The sequence below is a fragment of the Oryctolagus cuniculus genome, chromosome 2, assembly GCF_964237555.1.
Source record: "Oryctolagus cuniculus chromosome 2, mOryCun1.1, whole genome shotgun sequence".
Taxonomy (NCBI): Eukaryota; Metazoa; Chordata; class Mammalia; order Lagomorpha; family Leporidae; genus Oryctolagus; species Oryctolagus cuniculus.
The window spans coordinates 123,687,963-123,715,801 of NC_091433.1; the positions used below are offsets into that span (position 1 = coordinate 123,687,963).

Sequence of the window (27,839 nt, forward strand, 5' to 3'; positions counted from 1 at the left end):
GAAAAGCTCGAGACTATTATTTGGAAGACAGCAGAACTTCACCAGTACCCAGGCAACCTTGTGCACAAGCCAAGGTAGGAAAATTTGAACTATAAGTAATGCTGTGATGGTTGGGTATTTTCAAAGTCAATTGTGTATGACTGGAACATATCCTAGATGCAAAGTGAGTGTGGAGTCCCAATCTGTGGTGTTGGCTTTTTGTAAGGGAAATGGCTGAAGACTGATGAAGTAGGTACCAGGATGTTCAAAAAATCCCTCTACTACAGGGGGTTGAATTCACAGGAAAACTCAGGGTGATGTGCAAGGAATCTCCATGACAGGAGATTGAGCACACAGGAAAATGCAGACACAGACTGAAAATGGGAAATAATACTAGGCCTGGTACAGGGGCTCCCTCTGACCTTGCCCCAGATAATCCGCTGGAGAGAATGTTGGGATCCTGGGGGACACCCCTTGGACCATGAACAAAGAAAATCAAAACAAAGGTTTAAATATTAGGCTTTAGTTGGCTGAACTCTTTATCTTTTGGCCCAAGCGTGGCTCAGATAAAGATTGGATGTGCCAGGTTCTAATTTTCTTTGTGAATGACAAAATCCCATCTTTACAAGAAGAAATAGATTTTGCTCTCTGCTGGATGAAAGAGTTGACTCCCATGTTTTAATAGGGAAGGAAGGAGGATCCCAATGTAAAGATGTGGGACCCCTTATCATTTCTGGGTAGAGTACAAAAAAACCAAGGGGTAGCAGGAAAAGAATTGGGATGTAGTATTTGAGGATCATGGGAAAGTCAAACCAACAGCTCCCTTAAAGGACCTAAAAAAGTTCCTTATTCTGCTCTCTCCCCCTCTCCCACCACACTCACACAAAGAGGGGAGGGGGGAATGACTAGGAGGGCAGCCAAGGCCATTTGGGAACATGAGTATCCTCCTGGGATGGGGGTCATATAGGATGAACAAGAACTTCCAAATGTTGATCCTGAGTAGAATAATAACCTGTGATTGAGCACAAATGCAAGATATCAGAGAGCTAATAATTAAAGAAATCGGAGTCTGCTCCCAGGTTATAAAATATCTCTAAGGCATTTGAAATTCAACAGGAAAAAGAAAACCTTCTTTGCTTTTCCACAGAGACTTAGAAATAAAATGACAAAATACCCCAGACTGGATCCAGAGGACCCAATGGGACAAGGACTTTTAAAAATTAATTTTATAATTCAGAGCTGGCCTGACATCACAAAATTCATAAAGGGATGATGAGTGGAATGAGAAATCAATTAAGTAGCTATTAAGGGAAGCACAGAAAGTTTTGGGGGGCTGGTGCTGTGGGGTAGCGGGTAAAGCTGTCACCTGCAGTGCCGACATCCCATATAGGCTCTGGTTCGAATCCCAGCTGCTCCACTTCCTATCCTCCTCTCTGCTACGGCCTGGGAAAGCAGTAGAAGATGGTCCAAGTCCTTGGGCTGCTGTATTCACATGGCTGACCGGGAAGAAGCTCCCAGCTCCTGGCTTCAGATTGGTGCAGCTCTGGCCATTGCAGCCATCTGGGGGAGTGAACCAGCAGAAGGATGACCTCTCTGTGTCTCTGTCTCTCTCTGCCTCTGCCTCTCTGTAACTCTGCCTTTCAAATAAACAAATGAATCTTAAAAAGTTTTTGTGAGAAGAGGAAAAAAAAAAAAAGGAGAAGACTTGACTTACACTGTAGAAGAGCTTAAAGAGATTGGATTAGAATTCCCCCTCAGAAAAAGTGGGGAAATCCCAGTTTTCAGCCAATGGCTAGGAGGAAAACAGGTGTGGAAAGACTTAAGGGTGAGACCTTAAAGGGAAGAGAGAACATTTTTGGTTGATACTGGAGCCCATTCTTCTCTGACATAACCATCAAAGGTTATAGGATTTTCCAGGGAAAAACTGATGGTGTTATCAGTAAAAGGAGAGGGATTCCAGGTTGATTATTGGGGGAGGGGGGCAAAAATGCTAGTCAAGACCATGGCCAGAATAATGAGGATTCATTTTTTTGTACACTTGAGGTGGGAATTAATCTCCTGATTATGAGATTAGGCTAGGATTAGAAGTATACAAGGTACAAATAAATACAAGCAAAAAATGTGAAAGTGGAAGATTGTCTAGCAGTTGGTCACCTCAAATCTGTGAATTTTATTCTGTCAATCAAGCCTCAAAATTAAAATCTGGACAAAAGTGCCTTACAAACAGTAGGGGAAAGTAACACGAAGGCCACAGTATACTAAAGAGGATACTTAAATATTTTGTCTTCTAGACTTACAGGTTTTCCTGAGACTTCTAGGGTATGCAACTTTTTGGTAAGAAAGCTATAAGCATGAGAATGTAGTACTTGTAAAAATGGCTAAGATACAAAGAGAAACAAACAGTGTCATAGAAGGTTTGTGGCTACTAAGTGCTGTGTGAGATTAGTTTGGATCTTAGAGGTCCAAATAGCAGGATAATCTGATTTTCTTACTCTTGGTTTCATGATGCTGATATCACCGGCTAGTTAAAGTTTTGTATGTTTCAATAACCTATGTAAAGGTGTCATGTATTTTTCTGTTGCCATCATTGAACCTTGAAAACTGAGTCTTAAATACATTGTTTTGGCTGAATGGTTTGAACCTCTAAAAATGCACAAACAGGAATGTGGGAATCTATAACACTGGTAAATCAGGGGTGTGGAAGTTGTGTAAAAATAGGTTATTAGGAAACAAGCTGCAGGAGGAAGACCTCCTGGGCTAAGTCCATTTCACAGTATCCAGGTGGACTTTACAGAAATGCCCAAGCTGGGAAGAGTAATATTAGGCAAGGTTGAGACAGTGGGAGTCATTTCACACCAACAATACTGAAGGGGGTTATGGAAAGCCTGGATGGCACACTCTCTGACGTCTTTTCTCTCCAGGAAAGGTAGAAAGGATAAATCAAACTAAACTTCCTTGGACCAAATGCCTCACCTTAGCACTCGTTAGGATTAGAGCAGCTCTGAGAAGGGAGATAGAATTGTCGACCTATATATTCTTTCATGGGCTCTCCTAGATAGGACTATAGATTTGCCTATCTTAGGAACTAAAGACATAAAGAACTGTGGGAGAGAGGAGATAAGCCGGGACACCTATACTACAAGGGTACAGAGATAGGAATGCCTGGGTAGAGTGGGTCAAGTTTTCAGATCAAGCCCTTTCCTCCAGCACAGGTGGTTCCATTTGCCCTATAACAGGCTAAAGACCCTGGTACATGTTGGAGAAACAAGACTTGTAAAAGTCTGTCATTGGTTTTCCCTGCACTGCAAAGGTCAGAATCCAAGGCAAGATCCTCTTTGTCCATACAGAACATGAACAATTACTCTTGGCTCTCCAGGCAGGGGGTTAGCCTGGAGAGCCAATGGGAGAACTGTTGACCTGCACATTTATCTTGAATGTTACTGGTGAACCAGACCTTGGTAATCAGCCCTCCTTAAACCCAGGGATGCTATCTGTAGTATTGTGGAAAGAGGAGCCACCATGCCCTGTTACTGGGACTTGTGCTTTTGCTTCATTAGCCTTTCAATTCATCACTCTGGCATTCCACAAAACACCCGAAGGTAAAGAGTAGGTCATCAAAAGTTTTTCATCAAAAAATGAAACGGAGACCAAATTTGTAAAATTTGAGAGTGTGCCATCCAGGCCTTCTCTTCCCAGAGGTAAACATTTAGTTCATTGTCAAAATAAGATGATTTAGCTGTGAGTAGACAACTAGATAGCATAGTTGCTAGGTTACATGAACCTGAATGTTCTTAGGCACACAGGATGTTAGTGGCCAAAACAGTTGAAACAAATAGATTGTAACCCCATGTTATTCAGCCAATGGGGAGCTGGAGGAGGAGCCTACATGCTAGGAAATAGCTTGTTGTGAACTATCCTGGGTGTGCTGGCCCACCAGGCACCTGGTCATGAACGATTATTCATAAAGTGTCACTTTTGCTGCACTTCCTGAGTCTGAATCCATCTTTTAAAGGCACAAGTGAGACTGTTTCTCACACTTTGACATCTGCTGAAGGAAAAAAAAAAAGAGGCGTTACTTGCAGTGTAGGCTGATAGCGCTAGATAAATAGACACTCAACTAAGAACTTCCTGGATGTGCAAGTTGGAAAGTAAATTTAAAATTTTTTCAAGCTCTTTGTATTTTGTCATGTATGTCTAATTGTTAACAATACTTATGTCATTCTATATCTTTAATGCAACAGGGAAAGTATATACAAAAACATCGCAATATATTGGAAAAAGAGTTCCAAGTTTATTTCAGAACAAAGATAAAGAAGGTAGTGGAAAACAGGCACAAAATACTAGAAAAGCTGGAATGAGAAAGGGAGTGGTTTTGGGGGATTGCTTCAATTCCTGCTGTTGTTTGCTAATCTCCTTCCTGAGCTGGAAGGGATATCATAGCTTTGTCTTTGTAGACAATGAGGAGTACCGCGGGTACATGGCTAAGAAGAGGTATAGCAGCATCAATCAAATCCTGGTTTTCTGAGTTCTAGTTCATTTATCATTTCTCTTCATTGCTGTTGCTGAGTTGAAACTGAAGACAAGGATAGTAACTGTAGTAAACAGCTAAGTTACAAAATGAGAACCAGCCCTGGAAAGGCCTCAAGGTCCCATATCAAACTTGGCGATGTATTCAAAATCCCATCTGCTTGACTTCCCTTTTAAATTATCTTGAAATCAAAAGCCAGGAATTGGTATAAATGGTCAAAGCATCATCCCTACTAGTGGAGAGCATCATCCTACACAGAGAAATTAATTATTTTGAGGGGCAAGTGGTAGAGTGGATACTACTGACTTTATGAGATAGGCAGCTTATCTTAAAGGTTTCAGGGAACTTGGCAGTCATCGGTTAGTACACTATCTGTTAATCTTACTTGTTGATTGAGGATCAAATCTGTGACATACACTATTGCCAGGCATAGAAAATAAATTGTATATGAGACATACTTAGACTAAGAAACTATTCACTGCTTATCTAAAATTGAAATTTAACTAGAAATCTATTTTTATATTACAAGCCTGCCTCTGTACCAATGCTGAGTTCTCCCCATATAAAAGCACACTTCCAAGCTCTCCCCCTCCTTTCAGATGAGGGGATTTGGTGAAGTACTTAATTTTTACCCAAGATAAAAGATTTGGAATGTAATAGCAGTGATATACTAAGTAATATGATTTAAAAATATCCAGATTAATTAAAACACTCAGATTAATTCATCTGATCTTCATTCTCCACCCATGTAAGAGGTGTTTCTTCAAGTAAAACACAATTTATTTGATATTTACTCATTCAAGAAATAGTAATAGAAATCATGCCAGATATTTTCTTACTAATTCCAGTCCTGACTGAAGTCAGAACATGTTTATAGGCCACAGGCAGAAATTCCACTGGGCCCTTTGTTGCAAGTAGTCGAGAAAGTGAGACCTTGTCCTCAGGGACAAGGACACTAATGACATGATCCATGGAGATCCATGGAGTAGTTGGAGTTTTCAGATGGACTGGTTAATTGTACGTGTCAAGGTAGGTACAGAAACTTAGAGTGAGATTAGAAAAAATTTAACAAGTTGGATTAATTTTTCTTGAATTTAAAAATCTAAAGGTTTTATGAGTGTTTTTCAAAAAATTCCCTGAAAATGCACTTGGTCTTTTAGTTCCATTTTCCATAAATTTGTTGAAGTACCCTGACAGGTTTTTTTTTTTTAATTACATTTTTAAGAGTTTAATTTTAGAATAGTTTTAGTTTCACATAACTATGATGACTGATCTGCTTCTACTCTAAAGAAATTGCAAAGATTGATATTATTTCTTTAAATATGTAGTACAATTCATCAATTATATCCTCTGGCTCTATGTTTTCTCTTTTACAAGGATTTAAGTTACTTTTTTTAAAAAATAGATTCATATCTTTCGAATGATCTGTGTTTGTTTGAGTTTTGATCTTTTCTGAAAAGAATTGGTGGTGTTTTTAATCTAAATTATTTTAATCCAAATTACCAAATATTGGTACACAGTCATTTGTTGACTTCCTTTACTATCCTTTTGCATCTGTAGAATCAGTAATGGCAATTTCTACATTAGTTGATTGTGTTGTAAAAAATTGCAAAATTTACTTAAAACAGCATTTAATACTGTAAGATAAGAATCTTAAAAGTATTTACCATGTGCCAGTTTGAATCCCAGTATCTCCACTTTTGATCCAGCTTCCTGCCAATGTGTCCTGTCCTGGGAGGCAGCAGATGATGGCTTAAGTGCTTGGGGGCTCCTGTCACCCATATGGGAGGCCAGAATGGAGTTCCAGGCACTGGCCTGGTCCAGTTGTGGCCGTTGGAGGCATTTAGGGAGTGAACTAGCAGATGGAATTTCTCAGTCTGTGACTGACCGTTTAAAGTAAGCTGAAAATAAAAAGTTTTTCTAAAAAATCACTGGGTCTAAAATAAATGAGCTGTCATAACCAGTTCTTTCTGGAGGCTCCTACTTTTATTTCTTAGAACTTTTAGAGGCTGCTGTGGCACCTTGAGTCATTTTCATAGAAACCTAACAGTATCTTCTCATTCTTCTGATCTCCTGATCCTTCTTGTTAGGACACTGGGCTTATATTAATGTATTGAGGAAAATTCTTTGTCCCATTCAAATAAACTTTAAAAATGACAATTAGATCAAGTTGACTGACAGTGCTGTTGAGGTCAATTGTACTCCATTATCTCCTTCCTGCTTAACCTGTCAATTACTAGAAGAGAGGTGTTAAACAGTCCTGAATTCAGTGATGGTTTTGCCAACAGGTTTTGTTTTTTTTTTTAATTTATGCTGGTGCCCTTGAAAACTCACCCCCCACAAGTATACGCATTCAGTAGTAACTGTCAGTCAGGTTTTAAATTTTCATTTTTTCTGGATTGACACAGGGTATGCTACTCTCACAATATCCAGCAAGGAGAGTGAACTGCAGTTCCTATTCAGCCATGTGATCACAAGAGTAAACAACTTAGACTCTGCTATGTACTTTATTGCTAAGCCATAGTGTTTGATAGGTTAGATGCAATAAATGCATTTTTGATTTATGATATTTTCAACTTATGGGTTTATTGGAATTTAGCCCATTCATGAGTTGAAGAGCTTCTGTATAATACTGAATTTTTCTATTTCTCAAAGTGCTTCTATAATGTATTGCTTCATGTATTTTGATGTTCTGTTGTTAGGTGTATCCAGGTTAAGGATTGTTTTGTCCTCTTAAGAACTGACATCTATATTACTTTGCAGTGGTCTTACTGTTCTGGACAATGTTTCTTTATCTGACTCTACTTAGTCTAAATTTAACACAACAGCAATATAAAAAATGTTGGCATGGTATGTTTCTCTTTATTTTTAACATATTTAAGTATTGAAGTGGCTTTCTGGCAGAAAGGTTGATTCTTTTTTTAAAAAAAGAAATTCGATGATATTCTTTTAAATAAGTGGTATATCTAGACAACATACTACGAGAATGGAATACAAAGGCAAACAAATATAAATTGAAATTTTTATTACTGTTGTCTGAGACTTCAAGCCACCATGAGACATACACAAGAGTCCAAAATAAGTGTGAGGAGGATGGAAATAAAAGGTGAGAAGGATGTGGATAGTTGGGAGGATATAGGGCAAGTAATCCCTTCCTGGGTGAGTCTTCAAGGTCCCACACCCTCGATGAGCTGCATATTAACTCAGGCTGCAGACTTCCCACCTGCCTCAGCTCTTGAACTTGCAGACATAGGGTAACTGCGCATCACAATTATAATCTCTCCACCTCAGAAATCCTGGAGAAACAGAAGAGGTAATGTGAATAGGACTGGCAGAACTTGTGAACACAGTGAGGCAGCACTGCACCATCTGGTCTAGATTGTAAAGAATACAACCCGTATCATCACTGGTGTCCTATTCCAGGAGAAGGAGATGGAAAGAAAGATGAGAGGAGATGCCAGAAGACACAACATTAAGTTTTTGTATTTGAGGAGGATTCCACAAAGTTCAGGCCATAGCATGGGGTATGTGGGGTGGCAAGGAGAGAAGGCTGGGTGCAGGAGGCTTCTCTGATTCTTACCTGAGCTTTGAGACAGGCTCCCACAGTAACCTCGGTCTGAGGCAGTGGAAGGGTTTCTCTCCCAGGCAGCGTAATTCAGCACATCACTGTTACTCCACTCCCATCCATGTCCATTGGGTTCACTGCCCTAAAGAGCAGAGGTGAGTGGAATGGGTGCTAGAATGCCCTTACATGAGCTTCTCAGTAGGAACACTCCTAGCTTTGTGGAATTTGGTCTGCTTTTCTACTGGCTTCTGAAAGATGGCTCCACTAGGGAAACTCCTGTAATATCTCACTCCTGCTGGAAACCACCCCCCCACACACACACAAATCATGAGACTTTTGGAACAACTCAAATTCAGATATCCCTGTTGCACAAAAATTGGCGGTGCATTTGTGATTAGCCTCTGAACCTCAGTATCCTATCATGATCAATGATCTGATCATTTAGAACTCCCTCAGAATACTATGAGCAATCTCTTTGAAACTCAAACAACTAATTTACAAGTCCTCATCAGAGAGGTGTGTAAAATTCTGGAAATAGCTTTTGAGCTAGTCTCAAGAATTTTCACTGTCTCCGAGAATCTGAGTTATGCAGCTCTCCAAGTTCCTTCCCGGGCAGGCACAGGAAAGCAGGCCTGGGGACAACAGCGGCCTGAGAGGTGAAGATGGAGTGTCACCTGTGTGGGGTCGTGGAGCCCGATCCAGACGTATCTGTAGGAGTTCACCGTGCTCCGGATCAGGGAGGACACGAAGGATGCCTCGGCCCCACTGAGCACTGACACGAGGTGTCCTGAGGGCCGCTTCTGGCAGGCCAGCTGTGCGAGGAAGGAGAACAAGAGTGAGCCTGAAACCGCACTGGGATATGGCAGAGGAAGATGAGAAGTGGAGTTCTGCGACAGATAAAGATGTTCACTCAGACTTTGTTTTACCAGCTCCTATCCCTCTAATGACTCACATCTGCTTCTATCCAGGATTTTGATGTCACGAAGACAGCATAGCAGTAGTAACCATAGGCCTTGGAGCCACTGGGGCAGCTGATCTTCGGGGAGGCCATATCCTCCTGGGTGTCCTCACCTGTGGAAAATGGCGATAAAAGAGAGAAATAGGATCAAGGAAAGAGTGGAGGATGGAGAGAGACAACTGTGGGAATGGATGTGAGACTTGCCTCTTGGGAATAAGACCATGTTACCAACTACCACTCCTTTTCCTAATGCTTTCAGATATTCTTGATTTTAAGATAGCCCTACTAAGTGGGTGGGGCGTCTCCTCTTTCTACTCTTCCTGCTTATTCAGTAGTCCAACACTTCCCAACTCTGGGATGACTGTCTACTGAGCCCTCCAATTGCTCTTCCTCCCTTTTTAATTTCTACCCGTTGACACATTTCCTCTTCTACTCACTAGCGTAACTTAGAAGTTCCTGACAAAATGGGAAACCATCTCACTCCATTATTGATGGTCTATGATGGTGCCTCCCAACACAATGTAACCTGCAGGAAGTCAGGATGATGCAGGAATTGCAGGCAGTTGCCTTGTATGTGGATAGAACTCTCCACTACTGCATGAGGCACACAGGATCCTTCCTTCTCTTATTGACCTTCAACTCTCAAAGGAAAGCCAGTGCTAATGATACTCTCACCTTGAACATCGGGCAGGAAAAGCAGGCATGTCAGCAACATCCAAGACACTCTGGGGAGGTCTGTAGGAAGCAGCATGTTGTCTATGATTTGAGGCAGTCAGAATTGACCTAAAAAAGAGAGGTCAGAGTAAGGATACAAAGAGACCTCCACCACCTCTTGTCTTTAGTCTTGATCACATCCATCCTCTTCTGTAATTCTGGAAGGAATTGGAGAATCTGTTCACCTTGTCACCACTGAGACCTTCCAGAGAAGCATTTGCTCATCTTCAGAGTGCCTACATTTTCGGGGGCAGGTACCCTCCTATGTAAGGTGTCAGGCAAAACCCCCCACCAGGGCAGTCATGCTTGCTCAGCTCCCACTTACCTGTCTTGTGGGGATTTGTGATGGTTTGTCAGGGCAGAAAACACTGGGCTTTTGTAAGAGAATCTGAGGGAGGGGCATTAACACCCATTACAGGAACCTGTGGGCAGGACAGGGGTCACAGCTGAGACTTGGCATTCCTTCCAGGAGTTCTCTGCCAAAGGGAGGAGTCTGTTCCTGGAAAAGCCTGAGAAGTGCCCCAGATGTTGCCTCTTACCTGTTAGCAGGCCTGATCTTTATCCAGCACAGGTGAAGGTTATACTTCCCTCAGGATTTCTTGGAAAACCAATTCTAAGAAACTTAAGGGACTGAAGGCAATTCTTTGGCACCAATTCTGCTACGTTCAGAAAATAGTATCACATTTTAAAACAAAATTCACTAGTGTACTTCTGATCAATTTGCTATGATCTTGTGGGTATTTATATGCATTTCTTTGTATAGTATGGTATAAAACAAGCTAATATAAAATAGGTATTTACAGGCATGTGAAATATTGGTAAGGACAAAATTGTTAGTTCAGGGAAATGGAAGAACAGAAACCATGAGAAGCAGCAGCAATGATTCAAGTTTCCTGCTTTAATGCTGGGGCAACAGGTAAAGGAAGCTGAAAGTAGTCTTGTGATTGACAGGCAAGTTAGGTTCTTAAAGAAGCAGATAAAAGAACTTGCCTTCCTGCTGCATCCATGTGTAAAAGCTGAGAAAAATTCCTCACTTTGTTGTAGTTGTTAGCTGGCAATGTGATACCAAAGAGTAGCACTCTTAGATTTGGGTCTACACACCTCTGGGGCTCTTCAAGACTCCTTGATTTTCTGTGAAGTTGTAATTTATTACTCTTAACTGTTATTTGCTTTTTTCATTGTATTGACATTTGCACTGATGGATTAAAGATTTGGTGATTAAGAAGCCCAGTGCTTCAGCATTAATCAAGGCATGGTATTAGCCTGTACTTGTATCTATGTACCTGCAAGAAACAAAAAGGCATTTTTCCTTAAAATCCTTGAACTTGAAGCACTCAATACTTGTATACATGCTTTCCTTGAATACATTTTTTTAATATTCTGTATCATTAAATTTACATACTGATGTGTAATGGTCATCTCAAAGAAAATCACTTGTAATATTGAGTTGTCAGTGTTTTCATGAAACAGAATTTTCTTGAGCATTGGGAAAGTTTAATTATTCATGAGCATTTTGTTGATATGTTTTAAAATCATAAATGTGAATTCATGAATAAATAAGACTTCTGTTTCAATGTCTAGTACAAAAAATATCAACTCATACACAAATATTTTGAGGATCCTCTGACTATTTTAAATATAAAAGTATATTGTCATGAAAATAGTTTGAGAACCCTAATTAATATTTAGCTATCAATTTCTAGAAAATAAGAGATAGAGGGAAGCTTGTTATGAAATAGTAATACAACCAGCAAATTTAGAAAGTGGAAAATTTCACAGTATGAATGACTATTTTCCCAACAAATGAATTGAAGTAAATAAAGTAATGTTATGTTTTTAACATGTGATGGGCTTATCAATCAAGTACGAAGTGTGGACTATGTTCATATTCTGATTTGAACAAACCACATGGGGACAATTAGTTTCAAAATAATTGAGTATAATGCTACTATTTTTTGCTTGCTAACTTAGTATTTTGATCCTGAGATTTTGCTGAATTTGTTTCTAACTTTTTTTGATAGGTTGTTTTATTTTCTGTATACAAAATCTTATAATATGTAAAAAAGTATAATTTAATTGTCTTTTTTTTCAATTTGGATATCCTTTATTAGTTCCTCTTGCCTATTTACTGTGACTAAGGCTTGCAATACTGCTATTGAATAAGACTGTAGAAAGTGGATATATATCGTTCTGGGGTTCCAGATCATAGAGAAAATTCTTTGAGCTTTTCCTCACTCAGTATGATATAGTCCTTATAGTGTTGAGATATGTTCATTATATATCTAGTTTGCTGAGAGGTTCTATCAGGAAGGGGCATTGAATTTTATCAATTTTTTTTTTTTCACATGTATCTAGAAGATCATATAGTCTTTGCTCTTAATCCTTTTGATGCTTATTGACTTGTGTATGTTGAACCATCCTTGCATTGCCAGGATAAATTACGCTTGATCATTGTGTGTAATCATATGCATGTGCTGTTGGACTCAGTTTGCTAGTATGTTGAATTTTTGCATCTGTGTTCACTGGGAATATCAGTGTGCAGTTTTATTGTTGTGTCTTTAGATTTAGTATCAGGACAATATTGACCTCACAGCATGAGTTCAACAGAATTGCTCCTTTTTCTATGTTTTGGAATAGTCTGAGAATTTGAATTAGTTCTTTGTTTCATGGAATTCAGAAGTGTGGTTATGTAGTCCTGGATTTTTCTTAAAGAGAGACTTTTAATACTATTTAAATCTGATTACTCATTATCGGTCTGTTTAGATTTTCTATTTTTTTCATGAATCAGTCTTGACAGGTTGTTTATGTCCCAAAAACTATCCATTTCTTAATTTTCCAATTTGTTAGAATATATTTATTCATAGAAGTCTCCTATGATCATTTGTATTTCTGTAGAATCAGTTGGACTGTTTGTCTTTTCACCTCTGATCTTATCTAATTTCTTTTTTTCCTTTAAGTAAAAATGAGCATTTGATAATAAACAAGGAGTTACATTTTTTGTTGGTGTGACTGTAGTACCACAATTATATTCAACTATCATCATTTTAAGATATACAATATAATGCTTTTTCAAATAGCTCCCATGTGATAGATGTGAAGAGAGAAGTTGGGCATAATGATTAAAATATTGCATGGAAAACTTGGCTCCCATCCTTGAGTACTTGAGTTCTAGCCCTAACTCTGCTGCTGATTACAGCTTCCCATTGAGAGACAGTGGGTCAAAAAAAAAAAAAAGGAAAAAAGGCTGGCACCGCGGCTCACTAGGCTAATCCCCCGCCTGCGGCACTGGCACCCCAGGTTCTAGTCCTGGTCAGGGCGTCAGATTCTGTCCTGGTTGCTCCTCTTCCAGTCCAGCTCTCTGCTGTGGCCAGGGAGTGCAGTGGAGGATGGCCCAGGTCTTTGGGCCCTGCACCCGCATAGGAGACCAAGAGAAGCACCTGGCTGCTGGCTTCGGAGTGGTGCAGCGGCCACTGGGGGGTTAACCAATGGAAAAGGAAGACCTTTCTCTCTGTCTCTCTCTCTCTCACTGTCCACTCTGCCTGTCAAAAAAAAAAAAAAAAAAAAAAAAGGAGAGGCACTTGGATTCCTTCCATTAAGCATTGGGAATTTGAAGACCAATACCGAGAACATAAATACAAAATTCCTGAGCAAACTGCTAAAGCTATATTGATGGTTGTATATAGTAAGAGTTAAACTCAGGGGTGTAAAGATAATTTTTAACTTCTTAATGTGCACAGTGTAATAATTTTTCCCATAAAGAAAAAGTACATGATCATCTTAGGAACTAACAAATAAGTGAAATTTCATATCCACTGGGGATGATAAAATTTATTAACAAATAAGAGGTAGATAGGAATAATCTTAACATGATAAAGAAAGTCTCCAAATATTCAAATGTAAAAGACTTAAAACAATTTTCTAAAAATAGATTATTAGCTTTCCCACGCTCATTGACTCAATAATATACCATGACACAGAGAAGATTTCCATTTCATAATACCATGCCACTTTGAAAAGGAAAATTTGAACAAGGAAAGTGAGTAAATGAAGCTATCATTATTTACAGATGATATATCTACTAAAAACAGAAAAATTTCCAAATTGTTAGAATTTAATAAGCCAAAGAATCTGACACCAACTTATAAATTCCAAATAAGGGCTTAGAATCCATACAACAAAGTTAGAATAGGTGTTTACTAATAAAAAAATTTAAAGATTTATTTTATTTATTTGAAAGACAGAGTTATAGAGAGAGGTAGAGACAGAGAGGTCTTCCACGTGCTAGTTCACTCCCCAGATGGCCACAACAGCCGGAGCTGTGCCGATCTGAAACCAGGAACTTCTTCTGGGTCTCCCATGTGGGTTCAGGGGCCCAAGAACTCAGGCCATCTTTTACTCTTTTCCCAGGCCATAGCAGAGAGCTGGATGGGAAGAGGAGCAGCTGGGACTTGAACTGGCGCCCATATGGGATGCCAGCAATTTAGGCCAGGGCTTTAACCTGCTGTGCCACTGCGCCAGCCCCAAGAAAAATTTTTAATAAGAAGAAAAATACAAAATATCTAGGGAAACATCAGACCAAAGGTAGTTAGGGTTCCATAAAATGTTTAGACTATAAGGAGAATTTAAAGAACATTGGCGTGGGACTGGCGCTATGCATAGCAAATAGAACCTGTTGACCACAGTGCTGTTGTCCCGTATAGGTGCTGGTTCGAGTCCCGGCTGCTTCACTTGTGATCCAGCTCTCTGCTAATGTGCCTGGGAAAGCAGTGGAAGATGCCCAAGTACTTGGGCCCCTGCACCCATGTTGGGGACATGGGGGAAGCTCCTGGCTCCTGGCTTCTGAATGGCCCAGATCTGGCCATTGCAGCCATTTAAGGAGTGAACCAGTGCTTTCTCTCTCCTCCCTCCCACCCTCTCCCTCTGTCTTTCTGTAACTCTGACTTTCAAATAAATAAATAAATAAATATATCTTTAAAAAAATTGGCATGTTTAGAGAGGGAAAGTCTCAATTTCCTGAGGACTTTACACTAACACTGATCAATATAGAGAAAAGAAATCAGAATATCAGCAGGATTTTTCTGGTAATTTGATAAAATATTTTAAAAGTTCATAGGGACAAATGACCAAGAAACATCAACAAGGTGAAGAACTTGGTTTGATCACTCCATATTAAAGATAACAGAGGCCGGCGCCACGGCTCAATAGGCTAATCCTCCGCCTGCGGCGCTGGCACATCGGGTTCTAGTCCTGGTTGGGGCGCTGGATTCTGTCCCAGTTGCCCCTCTTCCAGGCCAGCTCTCTGCTGTGGCCAGGGAGTGCAGTGGAGGATGGCCCAAGTGCTTGGGCCCTGCACACGCATGGGAGACCAGGAGGAAGCACCTGGCTCCTGGCTTTGGATCAGCACAGCGTGCCAGCTGTGGTGGCCATTTTGGGGGGTGAACCAACAGAAGAAAGACCTCTCTCTCTCTCTCTCTCTCTCTCACTATCTATATCTCTACCTGTCAAATAAAAAAAAAAAATCAAGGCCTGGTGGAAAGTGATATGTGGAAAGTGATATGTGTAGTTCTGGACGATAGGGTAGTTCTGAGGAGAGTGAGTTGTCCTAAAAAAGCAAGCCCACCCCTTCCCCACTCCGCTGCTGCTTCCACACCGCCCTTTCCACTCCCCTGCCATGTTGCAACATGGCCAGATGGTGGCACTATATTGTTGGGACCTTCCAGCCAGTAGAATGGTGAGCCAAAAAAACTTTGCTTTGTATGATATCCTTGTGTTATAGCAATACAAAACAAACTAAGACAACAACCAAGCAAAAATAAACAGAAGAATCTAGAAAGAGAAGCTGTGACGCTGGTTATTTGATTGGGCACTGGTGGTATCACTGTGGGGACCGGGAGCTTCTCTCAGGAGCCAGCCCAGATTATTTGTCGGCAATACACATTGGCTGAAGTCTTTTTATTTCAAGATGTCTTCTTCCGTGGCCTTCTGGCATAGGATGTCAGAGACCTAAGAGCAGCAAACAGTGCACAACAGTGTGTGTTCAGGACCATTGTGTGCAGAATGAGGGCTCCTGCAATTCTTTTGTGGATTATAAGATACTCTTTTTTTTAATTTTTTATTTAGTAAATATAAATTTTCAAAGTACAGTTAATGGATTACAATGGCTTCCCCACCCCCATAATTTCCCTCCCACTCACACCCCTCCCATCTCCCGCTCCCTCTCCCATTCCATTCACATCAAGATTCATTTTTAATTATCTTTATATACAGAAGATCAGTTCAGTATATATTAAGTAAAGATTTCATCAGTTTGCACCCACACAGAAACACAAAGTGTAAAATACTGTTTCAGTACTAGTTATAGCATTACTTCACATTGGACAACACACTAAGGACAGATCCCACATGAGAAGTAAGTACACAGTGACTCCTGTTGTTGACTTAACAATTTGACACTCTTGTTTATGGCATCAGTAATCTACACCCTGGGGAAAAAAAAAGGGGGGAAGACCTAAATGGAAGATCTCTGCGAGTGAGATCCCAGTGGAAAGAATGGAGCCATCAAAGAAGGAGGTACCTTTCTCTGAAGGGAGGAGAGAACTTCCACTTTGACTATGACCCTGTCTGAATAAGATCGAAGTTGGCGAACTCAAAAGGCTTCCATAGACTTGGCAACTCATGACTAGAGCCTAGGGAGATTACTGACACCATATAAGATACTCTTTTTTTTAAAAAAATATTTATTTATTTGAAAGTCAGAGTTACACAGAGAGAGAAGGAGAGGCAAAGATAAAGAGAGGTCTTCCATCTGCTGGTTCACTCTCCAATTGGCTGCAATAGCCGGAGCTGTGCCGATCAGAAGCCAGGAGCTTCTTCCAGGTCTCCCACGTGAGTGCAGGGGCCCAAGGGCTTGGGACATCTTCTACTGCTTTTCTAGGCCATAGCAGAGAGCTGGATTGGAAGTGGAGCAACCAGGACTTGAACTGGTACCCATATGGGTTGCCAGCACTGCAGTTGGCAGCTTTACCCTCTACGCTACTGAGCCTGCCCCATTTTTCATGCAATATAAAGGCATTTACTCCTGAGACTTCCTGTGTGCAGCACTGCTACCCTGAGTCTGTGTGGCTGAGAAAGCAGCTACAGAGAAACAGTGGTTTGGTGCCTGTACCTGGACTTCCCGGGAACTTGACCATGGTTGGCAGTTCAGATGAGTTCATTGAGAAGCGATGACAAGGTCTGCAGCATTTCCTGGAGAAGTTCCTGCAGAGCACGGTCCTCTAGTCAGATAGCCAGCCACTACTCTTCCTGCAAAGGCAGTCATTGGTGCCCAAGACAGAAGGCTGTGTCTGAGGCCGAAACCCCTTTCTGATGTCGTTTTGCAGTGTGCTATGTCAGACTGCGGCTGGACCCAAGAAGAGGGGCAGAACTCCTCTCATGTGGCAACAAGAGACCACCAGCCTGGAAGTTGCTGCTTTCTTCAAAGATCGAACAGGAAGAGCTCTCCCTCACCAGCTCCCGGCGAAGAAAAGGGCTACTTAGAAGTGGCTCCTGTTAACTCAGAGGTTCCTTCTTTAGAAAGTCCCACCTCCCGCCCCTCTCCTCATCAAGCTGTGATTCTGCCAGAGCTGATGAGGGAAACTCTGTTTCTGCAGGAGGGGACCAGGCTGTGCCTTTAGACCGCAGTGAGGTAGAAACAGTTTGGAAATGCACTCTGAGCTCTGCCCCAAGGTGGACAAACATGACCCAGGCCAGGAGACTTGTTCAGGTGGCATTAGGCACCCGCAGGTGCGGGGTGGAGGGGGCAGGATTTGAGCTGCTCAGTGGCTCGCTGCCAATCTGCAGAAGTGGGTCATGACTGTTTCCCATGCCTCTTCCATAGGAAGATGAAGATATTTTTAAGTTAAACATAAGACCCGCCGGTGCCGCGGCTCACTAGGCTAATCCTCCGCCTTGCGGCGCCGGCACACCGGGTTCTCGTCCCGGTCGGGGCGCCGGATTCTGTCCCGGTTGCCCCTCTTCCAGGCCAGCTCTCTGCTGTGACCAGGGAGTGCAGTGGAGGATGGCCCAAGTACTTGGGCCTTGCACCCCATGGGAGACCAGGAGAAGCACCTGGCTCCTGCCTTCGGATCAGTGCAGTGCACAGGCCGCAGCGCGCCGGCCGCGGCGGCCAATGGAGGGTGAACCAACAGCAAAGGAAGACCTTTCTCTCTGTCTCTCTCGCTGTCCACTCTGCCTGTCAAACAAACAAACAAACAAAAAAAAAAAACAGAAGACCCAAAGGCTGTTGTTTGTAAACAGAATCCCACATTGACTCTCCTGGGAGTCCAATTTCTCTGGGTGTTTGTTGATATGCCTGGGTGTTCACCTCAGGTAACTGGTTTGGGGACCTCTAAGTGGCAGATCCTAAGTTCCCTGATGATTATTGTCCCATGAAGAATGCTCCTGTAGCTTTCCTCCCATCTTGGCCAGTCTGTTTTCCTGTAGCCCCCATGGGATGCCGTTTCTGGGAGGCTGGTCTGCCTGCCTGCTAGCATTGACTGACAGCCTGGTGAATGTTCACCTTCCCACTCCTTGCTCTGCCCCCACTGACACCACAGAATGACTCAGGGCGTTTCTGATATTTCCCAGGACCTCAGCCAGGCTAAGAGGGGCCTATGAGTCGAGTGACAGCTTCTGGCCATCTACAGGGGAGGAATAGTTGTCCATAGCTGGAGGGAAAGGAAGAGCCAGCTGACTTTGTTTAGAAAAAAGCAGAGTTAGGTTGCGCCTGTCTCTTCTAGTTATAAAGCAGAGCCAAGGCTGTCTTTCCTGCAGGTTAGCACAGACTCCATTCTTTTTAAATGCTTGTTCTTCTCCTTGAGTAACAGCTCCCTTTGCCCTGTCGCGAGGCAGGCCACATTCAGGCCAGTGGAGTGTGAGGGCTTTGTTTCTGCCTGGAAGATAAGGCTCTGGGGGACAGAGGCAAGGAACCACATGGTCAGTGAGGCATGCTGGCCACCAGCTGCCATCCTTCCACTCCTCCGAGAGCCAGAGCTGGAAGGAACCATAGTCTGTGTGTACTCTTTGTGAATCAGGTTCTCTTCCTCTCGCTGGCTCCTGTTGCCTCTGGCTATCCCATTCTGTCTGTAGACTTTTGCTACAGCCTGTGTTGTGAGATGCTTGATAGGTTTAGTTCAGAGTTGAGGGCATTTGACCTGAAATAAAATGCAAGTGTGAGATAATTGACTCAAATCAGAAAACCAAACCTTTACAAATTTAGAATAGAGCAATAAAAAGATGTTTTTAATTTTGGGATAAGAACACATTTCTTAAAGCACAAATTATAAATAAAAACATTGCTAAATGTGATCACATTGAAACAAAAGGGGGTGAGTTTTATATCACAATAGGTTAAGCAGCCGCTTGGGATGATTGTATCCTGTGTTGGAGTGCCAGTTACGGTTGTGGCTGCTTTACTTCTGATCCAGCTTTTTGCTAATGCATCCTGGTAGGCAGCAGAGGATGGTCCAAGTATATAATATATGAAGAATGTTAACATATTCATGATGACTTTTAATAACTCTAGCAGATATGTTTAACTTCATAATATTATATAGTTTAGGAGACTTGATTTTAATTTTATTTCCTTCATTAAATGTTATTTTGAGTAAATGGCTTTATCTCCTTGGATCTGTGTTTCCCAGTGATCCATTAAGATGTTGGACACAGTTGTCTGGGGCATATTTTATAATTCTTCTATTCTTGGCTGGAATGCCAATTCATGAATATGGATCAAGAGGTCTTCTGGAAAACAGATCACGTTAAAATTGTGATCTTCAGGAAGGCTGCTTTCTTGTCTAATTGCATCAGAGAGATAATTTTTAAGTAAGTTTTGGAAACAGCAAACTATCATAAAACCTATCTGAAAAGAGAAAGAGTATTTTTCTTAAAGGACTTAAAATGGCAACTTGTGTGTATGTGTGCATATATATAAATGTGTGTATATGTATGCATATAAATTACTAGGGAATCTTAAGATCAATAAAGGGCCATTTTTTTTAGAAACTTTAAAAATTAATTGAGCTTGTGGGTACTCTCTGTGTCTAGTTTCTTCTTACTCTAGAGCCTAATTTGAGTCCAGTGGGGTGGGAATACTGAGCTAGTGGGAGACATAGTGATTGAGAGTCTGGGTTTTAAGATCAGGCAGATGCATGTGATAGGGTTCTGGGAATTAAATAATATATGGACATCATTAAGTATTATTGTTGGTGAGCCAATGTAATCACACAATAAGAACTAATATTATCTTCAGTGCCTGGTATTTCTGTAATAGACAGTCAATAGTTTTCAGTGGAAAGACAGAAATGTGATATGTAGATGGAGTTTGTAGGGAAATGATACCTCTGAATCATTTCTGTAGTTTTCCTGTCAGTTATGATCATTTAAAAAGGCTTTAAATGATTTACACAACTAGGATATTCTTAAGGTTTGTTTCAAGTTCCTCACCTTCAGTTTTTACATGTGACCTGTGGATGGTATATTTTTTTTTTAAATAAAGATTTTTATTTTTTATTTGAAAGGCAGAGTTAGAAAAAGTGACAGATCTTCTTTCTGTTGGTTCACTTCACAAATGCCCACAATGCTCAGGAATGGGCCAGGCCAAAGCCAAGAGCTTCTTCCAGGTCTCCCACTTGGGTGCAGGTGCTGAAACACTTGAGCCATCTTCTGCTGGTTTCCTCGGGGCATTGGTAGGGAGTTGGATTGGAAGTGGAGCAGCTGGGGGTTCTCCAACTGGCACCCATATGGGATGCTGACATGGAAGGCAGAGGCTTAACCTGCTGTATCACAATGCCAGCCCCACATGTTGTGCTTTTTAAAAGAAAATTTAAAATTTGTGTGTGTGAGCAAGATAGAGATAGGGAGATCTTCTGTCTTCTGATTAAATCTCCAGATAACCACAGTGGTTTGCCAGGACTGGGCTGGGACAAAACTGGGAACTGGGAACTCAATCCAGGTTTCTCGAGTGGGTGTCAGGAACTCAACCATTTGAGTCATCACTACCTAATTCCAGGTCTGCATTAGTAGGGGGCTGGAATTAGGAGCTGGAGCTGGGTTTCGAACATAGGCACTCAGATGTGGGCATCCTCATTGGTGACTTAAAAAGAAAAAAAATCTTTAAAGGCTTACTTTATTCATTTGAAAGGCAGAGTTAGACAGACAGAACTCTCCAAATGGCTACAATGACTGGACTTGGTTAAAGCCAGGAGCCTGGACCACCCTCTGGGTCTTCCAGGTGAGTGGCAGAGGCCTAAGAACTTGGACAGTCTTCTGTTTTTACAGGTACATTAGCAGGGAATTATATCAGAAGTGAAGCACCAGGGACTTGAATGGGCACTTAAATGGGATACTGGCATTGGCAGCTTAACCTGCTATGCTACACCAATGGCCACAAACTTGTTCTTTATACTTATATTCTGAATACCACCCCAAGTTGCAATAATTTAGATCTATTCTTTAAGCATTTACTATGGTTCCTAGGGGGTATCAAGTAATCAATGCTTGTCTAGTCTTTCTCATTCTCTGTGCTCAAGTGCAATAAAACTCTTCTTATTCTTGAAAAGTTACTAAGTTAAGAAATAATTTTACTTGGGGCCAGTGCTGTGGCGTAGCGGGTAAAGCCACTGCCGGCAGTGCCGGCATCTCATATGGGGGCCAGTTTGAGTCCCAGCTGCTCCACTTCTGATCCAGCTCTCTGCTATGGCCTGGGAAAGCAGTGGAAGATGGCCCAAGTCCTTGGGCCTCTGCACCTGCGTGGGAGACCTGGAAGAAGCTCCTGGCTCCTGGCTTTGGATTGGTGCAGCTCCAGCCATTGTGGCCATCTGGGGAGTGAACTAACAGGTGGAAGCCCTCCCGCTCACTAGCTCTCTCTGTGTACTCTGACTTTCAAGTAAATAAATAAATCTTTAAAAAAAAGAAATAATTTTACTCATAAACACAGTGTGATCAGAGAATTGACAAATTCACTTAGAAGCTTATTGCGTATCTACAGCTTATTCATGATTTTGTACCAGGCACTCTGCTAAGAACCCTTTGTAAATTACAACAGTTAACATCTAGAGCATTGTTGTGAGACAACTATGTTTATATGTTTACCCTCATTTTTTCTTTTTTTTTTAAAAGATTTATTTATTTATTTGAAAGTCAGAGTTACACAGAGAGAGGAAAGGCAGAGAGAGAGGTCTTCTGTCCAATGGTTCACTCCCCAGTTGGCCGCAGCGGGCGGAGCAGCGCCGATCTGAAGCTAGGAGCCATGAGGTTCTTACGGGTCTCCCACATGGGTGCAGGGGCCCAAGGACTTGGGCCATCTTCTACTGCTTTCGCAGGCCACAGCAGAGAGCTGGATTGGAAGAGGAGCAGCCAGCAGTTGAACCAGCGCACATATGGGATGCCGGCGCTTCAGGCCAGGGCGTTAACCCACTACGCCACAGTGCCGGCCCCATACCCTCGTTTTTCAAGAAGGGAATGAAAATTTGGAGAGGCTGAATAACTTTGTCATGCTTTCACAAAAGTAACACCAAATACCAAAGCAATTCTCCTTATCATTGCTACAAGTTTCCTCTGGAGGGAAGATATTGGGAAATAAAAAAAGAAAGAGTATTGGACTCTGCAAGGCCACTTACTTCTACATCATGAGAGAGGAAATGTTTTTTCTAAGTATTCAATTTACCTTTGGTATGGATCTGACATTTAGAAGACCTCAGTTCAGAAAATCGGATTTCTGTTATACATGGAAGGGATTATAAACACCAGGGAAGTTTTGTGACGAATAGCCAAGTCTGCTTATTTTCTAAGCCATATTAACCTAATGGATTCTGAGAAGAATCATATACTCAGTGGAGTTATCAGATTCTGTTTAGTTAGAGAAAAAAACCATCAGTCCCTTTTTTCTAGAAAAAAACTGATAATATTCTTGTTCTACCTATACAACTTATCCATAAACTGCAAGCGCCTATTTTTCTGTAACTTAGATAATTAATGTCAATAATGTTATTATGCTCAAAACCATGTTATAAGGCAGGGCAGGTGTTAATTAACTGTTAATTGCAATGAAGAAATTCTGTAACAGGGCACCCGACTTAGTCTGTTACATTGCACATTACTCGCTATGTCAGGATGTAGAATTGACTTTTACCCCTGAATTCTTCCTTCTTTATTCTAGATCCCACACTACATATCTCAATTAACACCCATTCAGCATTTAGCAACAGTGAGTTAAATTCTGAAAAGAGCCAGCTAATTACTCTCTGAATTTGTAGCTTTCGGAAATACTGCACCCCAGTTGATGGGCTTTTTAATTTTAGAACATCTTATTTGTTTTCTGCTAATGGAATTTTCAGGTGATTGGTTAATTACCTTTTGTAAGCCTCATGTTGAGTGAAGTGTCATTTCATACATAGATATTTACTTCATGGAACATTGGTCTAATTAATTTTTTTAAAGATTTATTTTATTTATTTGAAAGAGTTTCAGAGAGAGAGAGAGGTCTTCCATTCCGCTGGCTCACTCCCCAAATGACTGCAACCGCCAGAGCTGAGCTGATCTGAAGCTAGCAGCCAGGAGCTTCTTCCAGGTACCCCAAAGAGTTGGGCCATCTTTGACTGCTTTCTCAGGCCATAGCAGAGAGCTGGATCAGAAGAGGAGCAGCTGGAACTCTAACTGGAAACTTTATAGGATGGGGGTGCTGCAGGCTGGGGCTTTAACCCGCTGGGCCACAGCACTGGCCCCAATCTTTGAAAGTGAATAAAACTGTATTGTCATCCTTGTCTATAGATGGACTAGGAGACTTTAGAAAGTCACTGGGATTCCTACAGTATGTGTAGATGCCTGTGTATGTTTACTTAGGTGAACATGCTTGTGAACATAGGTTTAGAACTGTGGTTTTGTTTTGTGAAAATTCACATGTGTTTTAAGAGTTTTTAGATGGTATCTTTTTTCATAATGTTTCATCTTTAGGTGGTATCAGAGCTTACTTTCAGAATATTCTGGGAATCCCTTTGAAGTGGGGAAATAAGACAATGATGGTACTTAAAGGCCGGAAAAAACACTGTTTAAGAGGAAACCTTTCAAAATCCAAAACAATAAGTCCATAGGATGGGCATGAATCAAAATCTATTAGATACAGATTTTGTCAATGAAGGGGATAGATTGAAGATAAATGTGAAGCTTGGGACCTGCAGTGGTTTTAAGCCTCAGGAATTGGTACTCGATTTAGCAATCTAAGATAGTAGAAGGAAGGATCAGTCTTGGGGTAAGATATCGGTCACAAACGGGCAAATTTTCAGAACTAATAGGTTCCCTAGCTGTGGGGAGCAACTCGGACTAGACTGTTACTCGAATTAAGACTTATTCTATGCATCTGCTCTCCCACAATATGGCGCTGGGAGAGGAGTAAACAGCTTCTACGCAGCTGCCTCTCACCAACTTGAGTGATGACCTGCAGGAGCTGATCCTGCTCCTAATTGGAGGAGAGCAGCATACTCGGCGTGTGGGTAGCAGAGTTGGGATTGGTGGAAGAGGACTATAAAGGAGGAGAGAGACAACATGCACCAAGAACATCTATCTGAAGGAACACCTGTGCAGCCCCCGAGAGAGCCGGCCGGCAGTGTGCCGCTCCCCCGCGGAGGTGGGGAAAGTGGCAGGGGGAACCGCCCTTCCACGGAGGTGGAAGGGTCGGTAGCCAGCCCGGGAAGAACCAGCAGCAAACCCGGGAAGGGCCGAGCAGACAAAAGAACAGTGCAGGGTCCTGTGTCATTCCTTCACGAAGAGGGGGAGCGACACCTTGCAAAACCCAAAAGTTATTAAACCAAGGCTAAATGTCATGCTAGCTGAGTAGGCTAATAAAGGATGGACAAGAATGATTTGTCTCAATGGTGTGAGGGATTTGAGGGTTTACCCTAAGAGTTACACTTTCTTGTTCCAGAGTATGACATGAGAACCTGGTGAGACCAGTGATGGTAAAAAACTTTGACAAACTTTGATGTGACCATGAGAAAGCATATGGATTCTATTAACATTGATCTTTTCTTTTTTAAAAAAAAAATATTTATTTGAAAGGCAGAGAGAGAGACAGAGACAGAAAGTCAGAGACAAAGATTTTCTATCCACATGTTCCTTCCCAAATGGTCTATCTAGCCGGGACTGGGTCAGGCCAAAGCTCGGAACCCCACCCAGGTCCCCTTCCTGGGTGGCAGGAGTCCTAGAACATGGACCATCATTTGTTGCTTTCCCAGAAAGCATTAGCAGAAAGCTGGATTTGAAGTAGAGCAACTGGGATTTGAACCACCCCTCAGATAAGGGATGCTGGTGTCACAAGCAGCAACTTAACCCACTGTGCCAAAATGGCAGCCCAACCTTTGTCTTACAAAGAGCTATGCATCTCAAGTTTCAGTGTTGATTTTTATGAGGTTACTTGGCTCATAGTTTTATACTATTAAAAATAATTTATAATTTTCCAAACAGCTCATGACCCACTCAAGATCAGCAGCAGAACTGAATTTGGCTTCTAATTCCTTCCAAGCAATTTGTTCTATATAAAATTTCAAGTGGAGCTCATTGTGGTGACTATAATGCCTAGTAAGTTAAAGGAGGGGAAAGCTCCATTTGCTCCAGTTTGCTAAATGGAAATGGCAGAAGGAAGTTGAGTCCTTGGTGCTTTGTTCTCTAGCCTCCTGCGGCTTAATGCATCTGGTTTGAGGAAAGTAAAAAATTTGAACTTGTACCCTACCAGTTGGCTCATGGATGAGGGAACTCAATCTTCAGAGGGTAGAAATGACTCAACTAAGCTTTGTTCTCTTCAGAGAGTCATGACTCATAGTTCAGCACTACTAATGGAGACTAAAAGATGGTCAGGGACATTTCTTTCAAATAGAGCAGGCAGCAGGAAACTCTCCAGGTGTTTGAATTATTTAGCTGAGCACTTATCTTGGTGTTCTTGGCTTAAGCTTAAGGTAAAAGCACAGTACTTGGAATTAGTGATTATATCCATCAATCACTCCTCTTCCCCTCATAAGCAGCATCCCAGTGATACTCTAAAAATGAGTCTTATTCTTCCTACAGGGGAAGGGCTGGTGGGAAACCAAGTACATTTGTCTTTCTGGTTATGTATTTTATCCACACTTAAAGTATTAAGGTTCTTTCATTTTCTTCATAAAATGAAGATTGCAGGGGCAGGCATTTGTCTTACTAGTGAGATGCCCACAACCCATAACAGAGATCTTAGACCTCAATCTTAGGCCTGGTTCTACTCATGATGCTATGCTGACTTTTTGCCTAGGTACACCATAGGAAGCAGCTGGTGCTGGGTAGAGTAGTTGACTCCCTGCTATCCATGTGGGAGACTCAGACTAAGTTCCAGGCTCTCAGCTTCAGTCTGGCCAACCCCTTGTTATGGATATTTGAGGAGTGTATCACTGGGTAGGTGCTCTGAATCTATTCATTTATGCTTCTCAAAAAGTAAACAAGTGAAAATTAAAATTAGAATGCAGCAATCAGGGTCATGAAGCTGATATCTGAAAACAAATTCTGGAAATATTTCCTACTGAAAAGTAACTGCCATAGCTGTGGGGCTGTTGCCTGGGAAAGCAGTCTGATCCACACCAAGTTCCACTCCTAGTGCAGTGAAGAAGAATAAAAAACTGGGGAGTTTGAGGTCAGACATGGGTTTAAATTTTAACTCTTAATAGTTTCTGGTTATGAAATAGGGAAAATAAGAACTTCTGTATGTCTGTTTCCTTGATGGCAAAAGGGAAACAATATTTGAAGATTGCTCTGATAATCCAAGAAACATTGACCTTCCTGGCAATAGCATGAGGCTAACAAACCTGGCACAAGCCCTTTGGATCTTAACATTCCAAAGTTCACGTTCCAATTGACGGTTCTGGTTATATATGTGAATTCAGTTCATGTCATTTTAAAAAGTTATTAATTTATTAATTTATTAATTAATTTATTTGAGAGGTAGAGCCACAGAGGGAAAGACAGAGAGAGAGGTCTTCCATTTGCTGATTCACTCCCCAAATGGCTGCAATGGCTGAAGCTGGGCTGATCTGAAGCCAGGAGCTGCTTCTGGGTCTCCCATGGGGGTGCAGGGACCCAAGCACTTGAGCCATCCTCCATTGCTCTTCCAGGCCATAGCAGAGAGCTGGATTGAAAGAGGAACAGACAGATGGTGGAGGCTTAGACTACTGTGCCTCAGTGCAGATCCCTAAGTTCATGTCATTTCAACTTTAGTTGGTAATTCTTCTTTCCATAACAATGACATATGCCATCCAGAATCTTTTTTCAGGGTGTATAAATACTTTGCTATTAGCTAAAAGCTCCTGAATGATGACCTATCATCCAACTTTCTGTACCCACTCTTCCTTCCTGCACCCTTTTGCCTGCTAAGTGTGTGATGCTTATGCTGTATCATTGAGGCCTATGTTAATGGAACAGTTCCATACTCCACTGCAAATTTGTCCAGCTGAAGCCTGTGCCCAGAGAACTTTGGATTATTTTTTCCCAGAATAATGATTATTGAAAACTTTTAAAGTTATTTGAGAGAAAGATAAACAGACACATACATACACCCAGCACTTCTATGTGCTGCTTCAATCCCTAAATACCTAGAATGGTTGAAGCTGGGCCAGTCAAAAGCCAGGAGCCAGGAACTCAATTTCGGTCTCCCACATAGGTAACAGGACTCAACCACTTGAGCAATGCATCATCTGCCATCTGCTTCTGCTAGGGTTCACCTTGATAGAAAGCTGGGATCAAGCATGGTGATAGGACCAGAACACAGGCACCTTTATATGAGATACAGGAGACTTAACTCTAGGTCAAAAACTGCTCCAAAATATTTATTTTTTTTTACCTCAGAATTGTATAATTCTCTTTAATTTCTTTGAGGTAAGAATCAAGTAGCATCTCAAACCAAGTGTGAAATTGATAAAACTAGAAAAATAAGAATTATTATAGAGATATCATTCTTTAAACAAGAACAATCTCAAAGTATACTCAATCTATAAACCATGAAAACTACTCAGGAAATTTTTTTCCCTTTTATCATGTGTGTGTGTTTG

The 27,839-nt window shown here is 41.5% G+C and overlaps 1 protein-coding gene and 1 pseudogene across 2 annotated transcripts; one reads left to right on the forward strand and one right to left on the reverse strand.

The window, feature by feature from the left end:
* Positions 1 to 7,517: 7,517 nt before the first annotated feature.
* REG3G (regenerating family member 3 gamma) lies at positions 7,518 to 10,199 on the reverse strand. Of its 2 annotated transcripts, none has more exons than XM_002709697.4 (6): positions 10,070 to 10,199; positions 9,706 to 9,813; positions 9,025 to 9,143; positions 8,747 to 8,884; positions 8,088 to 8,214; positions 7,518 to 7,803 (listed from the first exon to the last, which is right to left on the reverse strand). In XM_002709697.4, exons 2-6 carry the CDS (start codon positions 9,779 to 9,781, stop codon positions 7,736 to 7,738), a joined length of 528 nt encoding a protein of 175 aa, XP_002709743.1. In that variant the 5' UTR covers positions 9,782 to 9,813; positions 10,070 to 10,199; the 3' UTR covers positions 7,518 to 7,735. The 2 variants fall into 2 exon arrangements, with proteins under 2 accessions (XP_002709743.1, XP_069925606.1); XM_070069505.1 differs by lacking the exon at positions 10,070 to 10,199 and adding an exon at positions 9,930 to 10,050.
* Positions 10,200 to 10,623: 424 nt separating this feature from the next.
* On the forward strand, positions 10,624 to 17,596 carry LOC138848732 (sorting nexin-11-like; annotated as a pseudogene).
* The last annotated feature ends 10,243 nt before the right edge of the window (positions 17,597 to 27,839 follow it).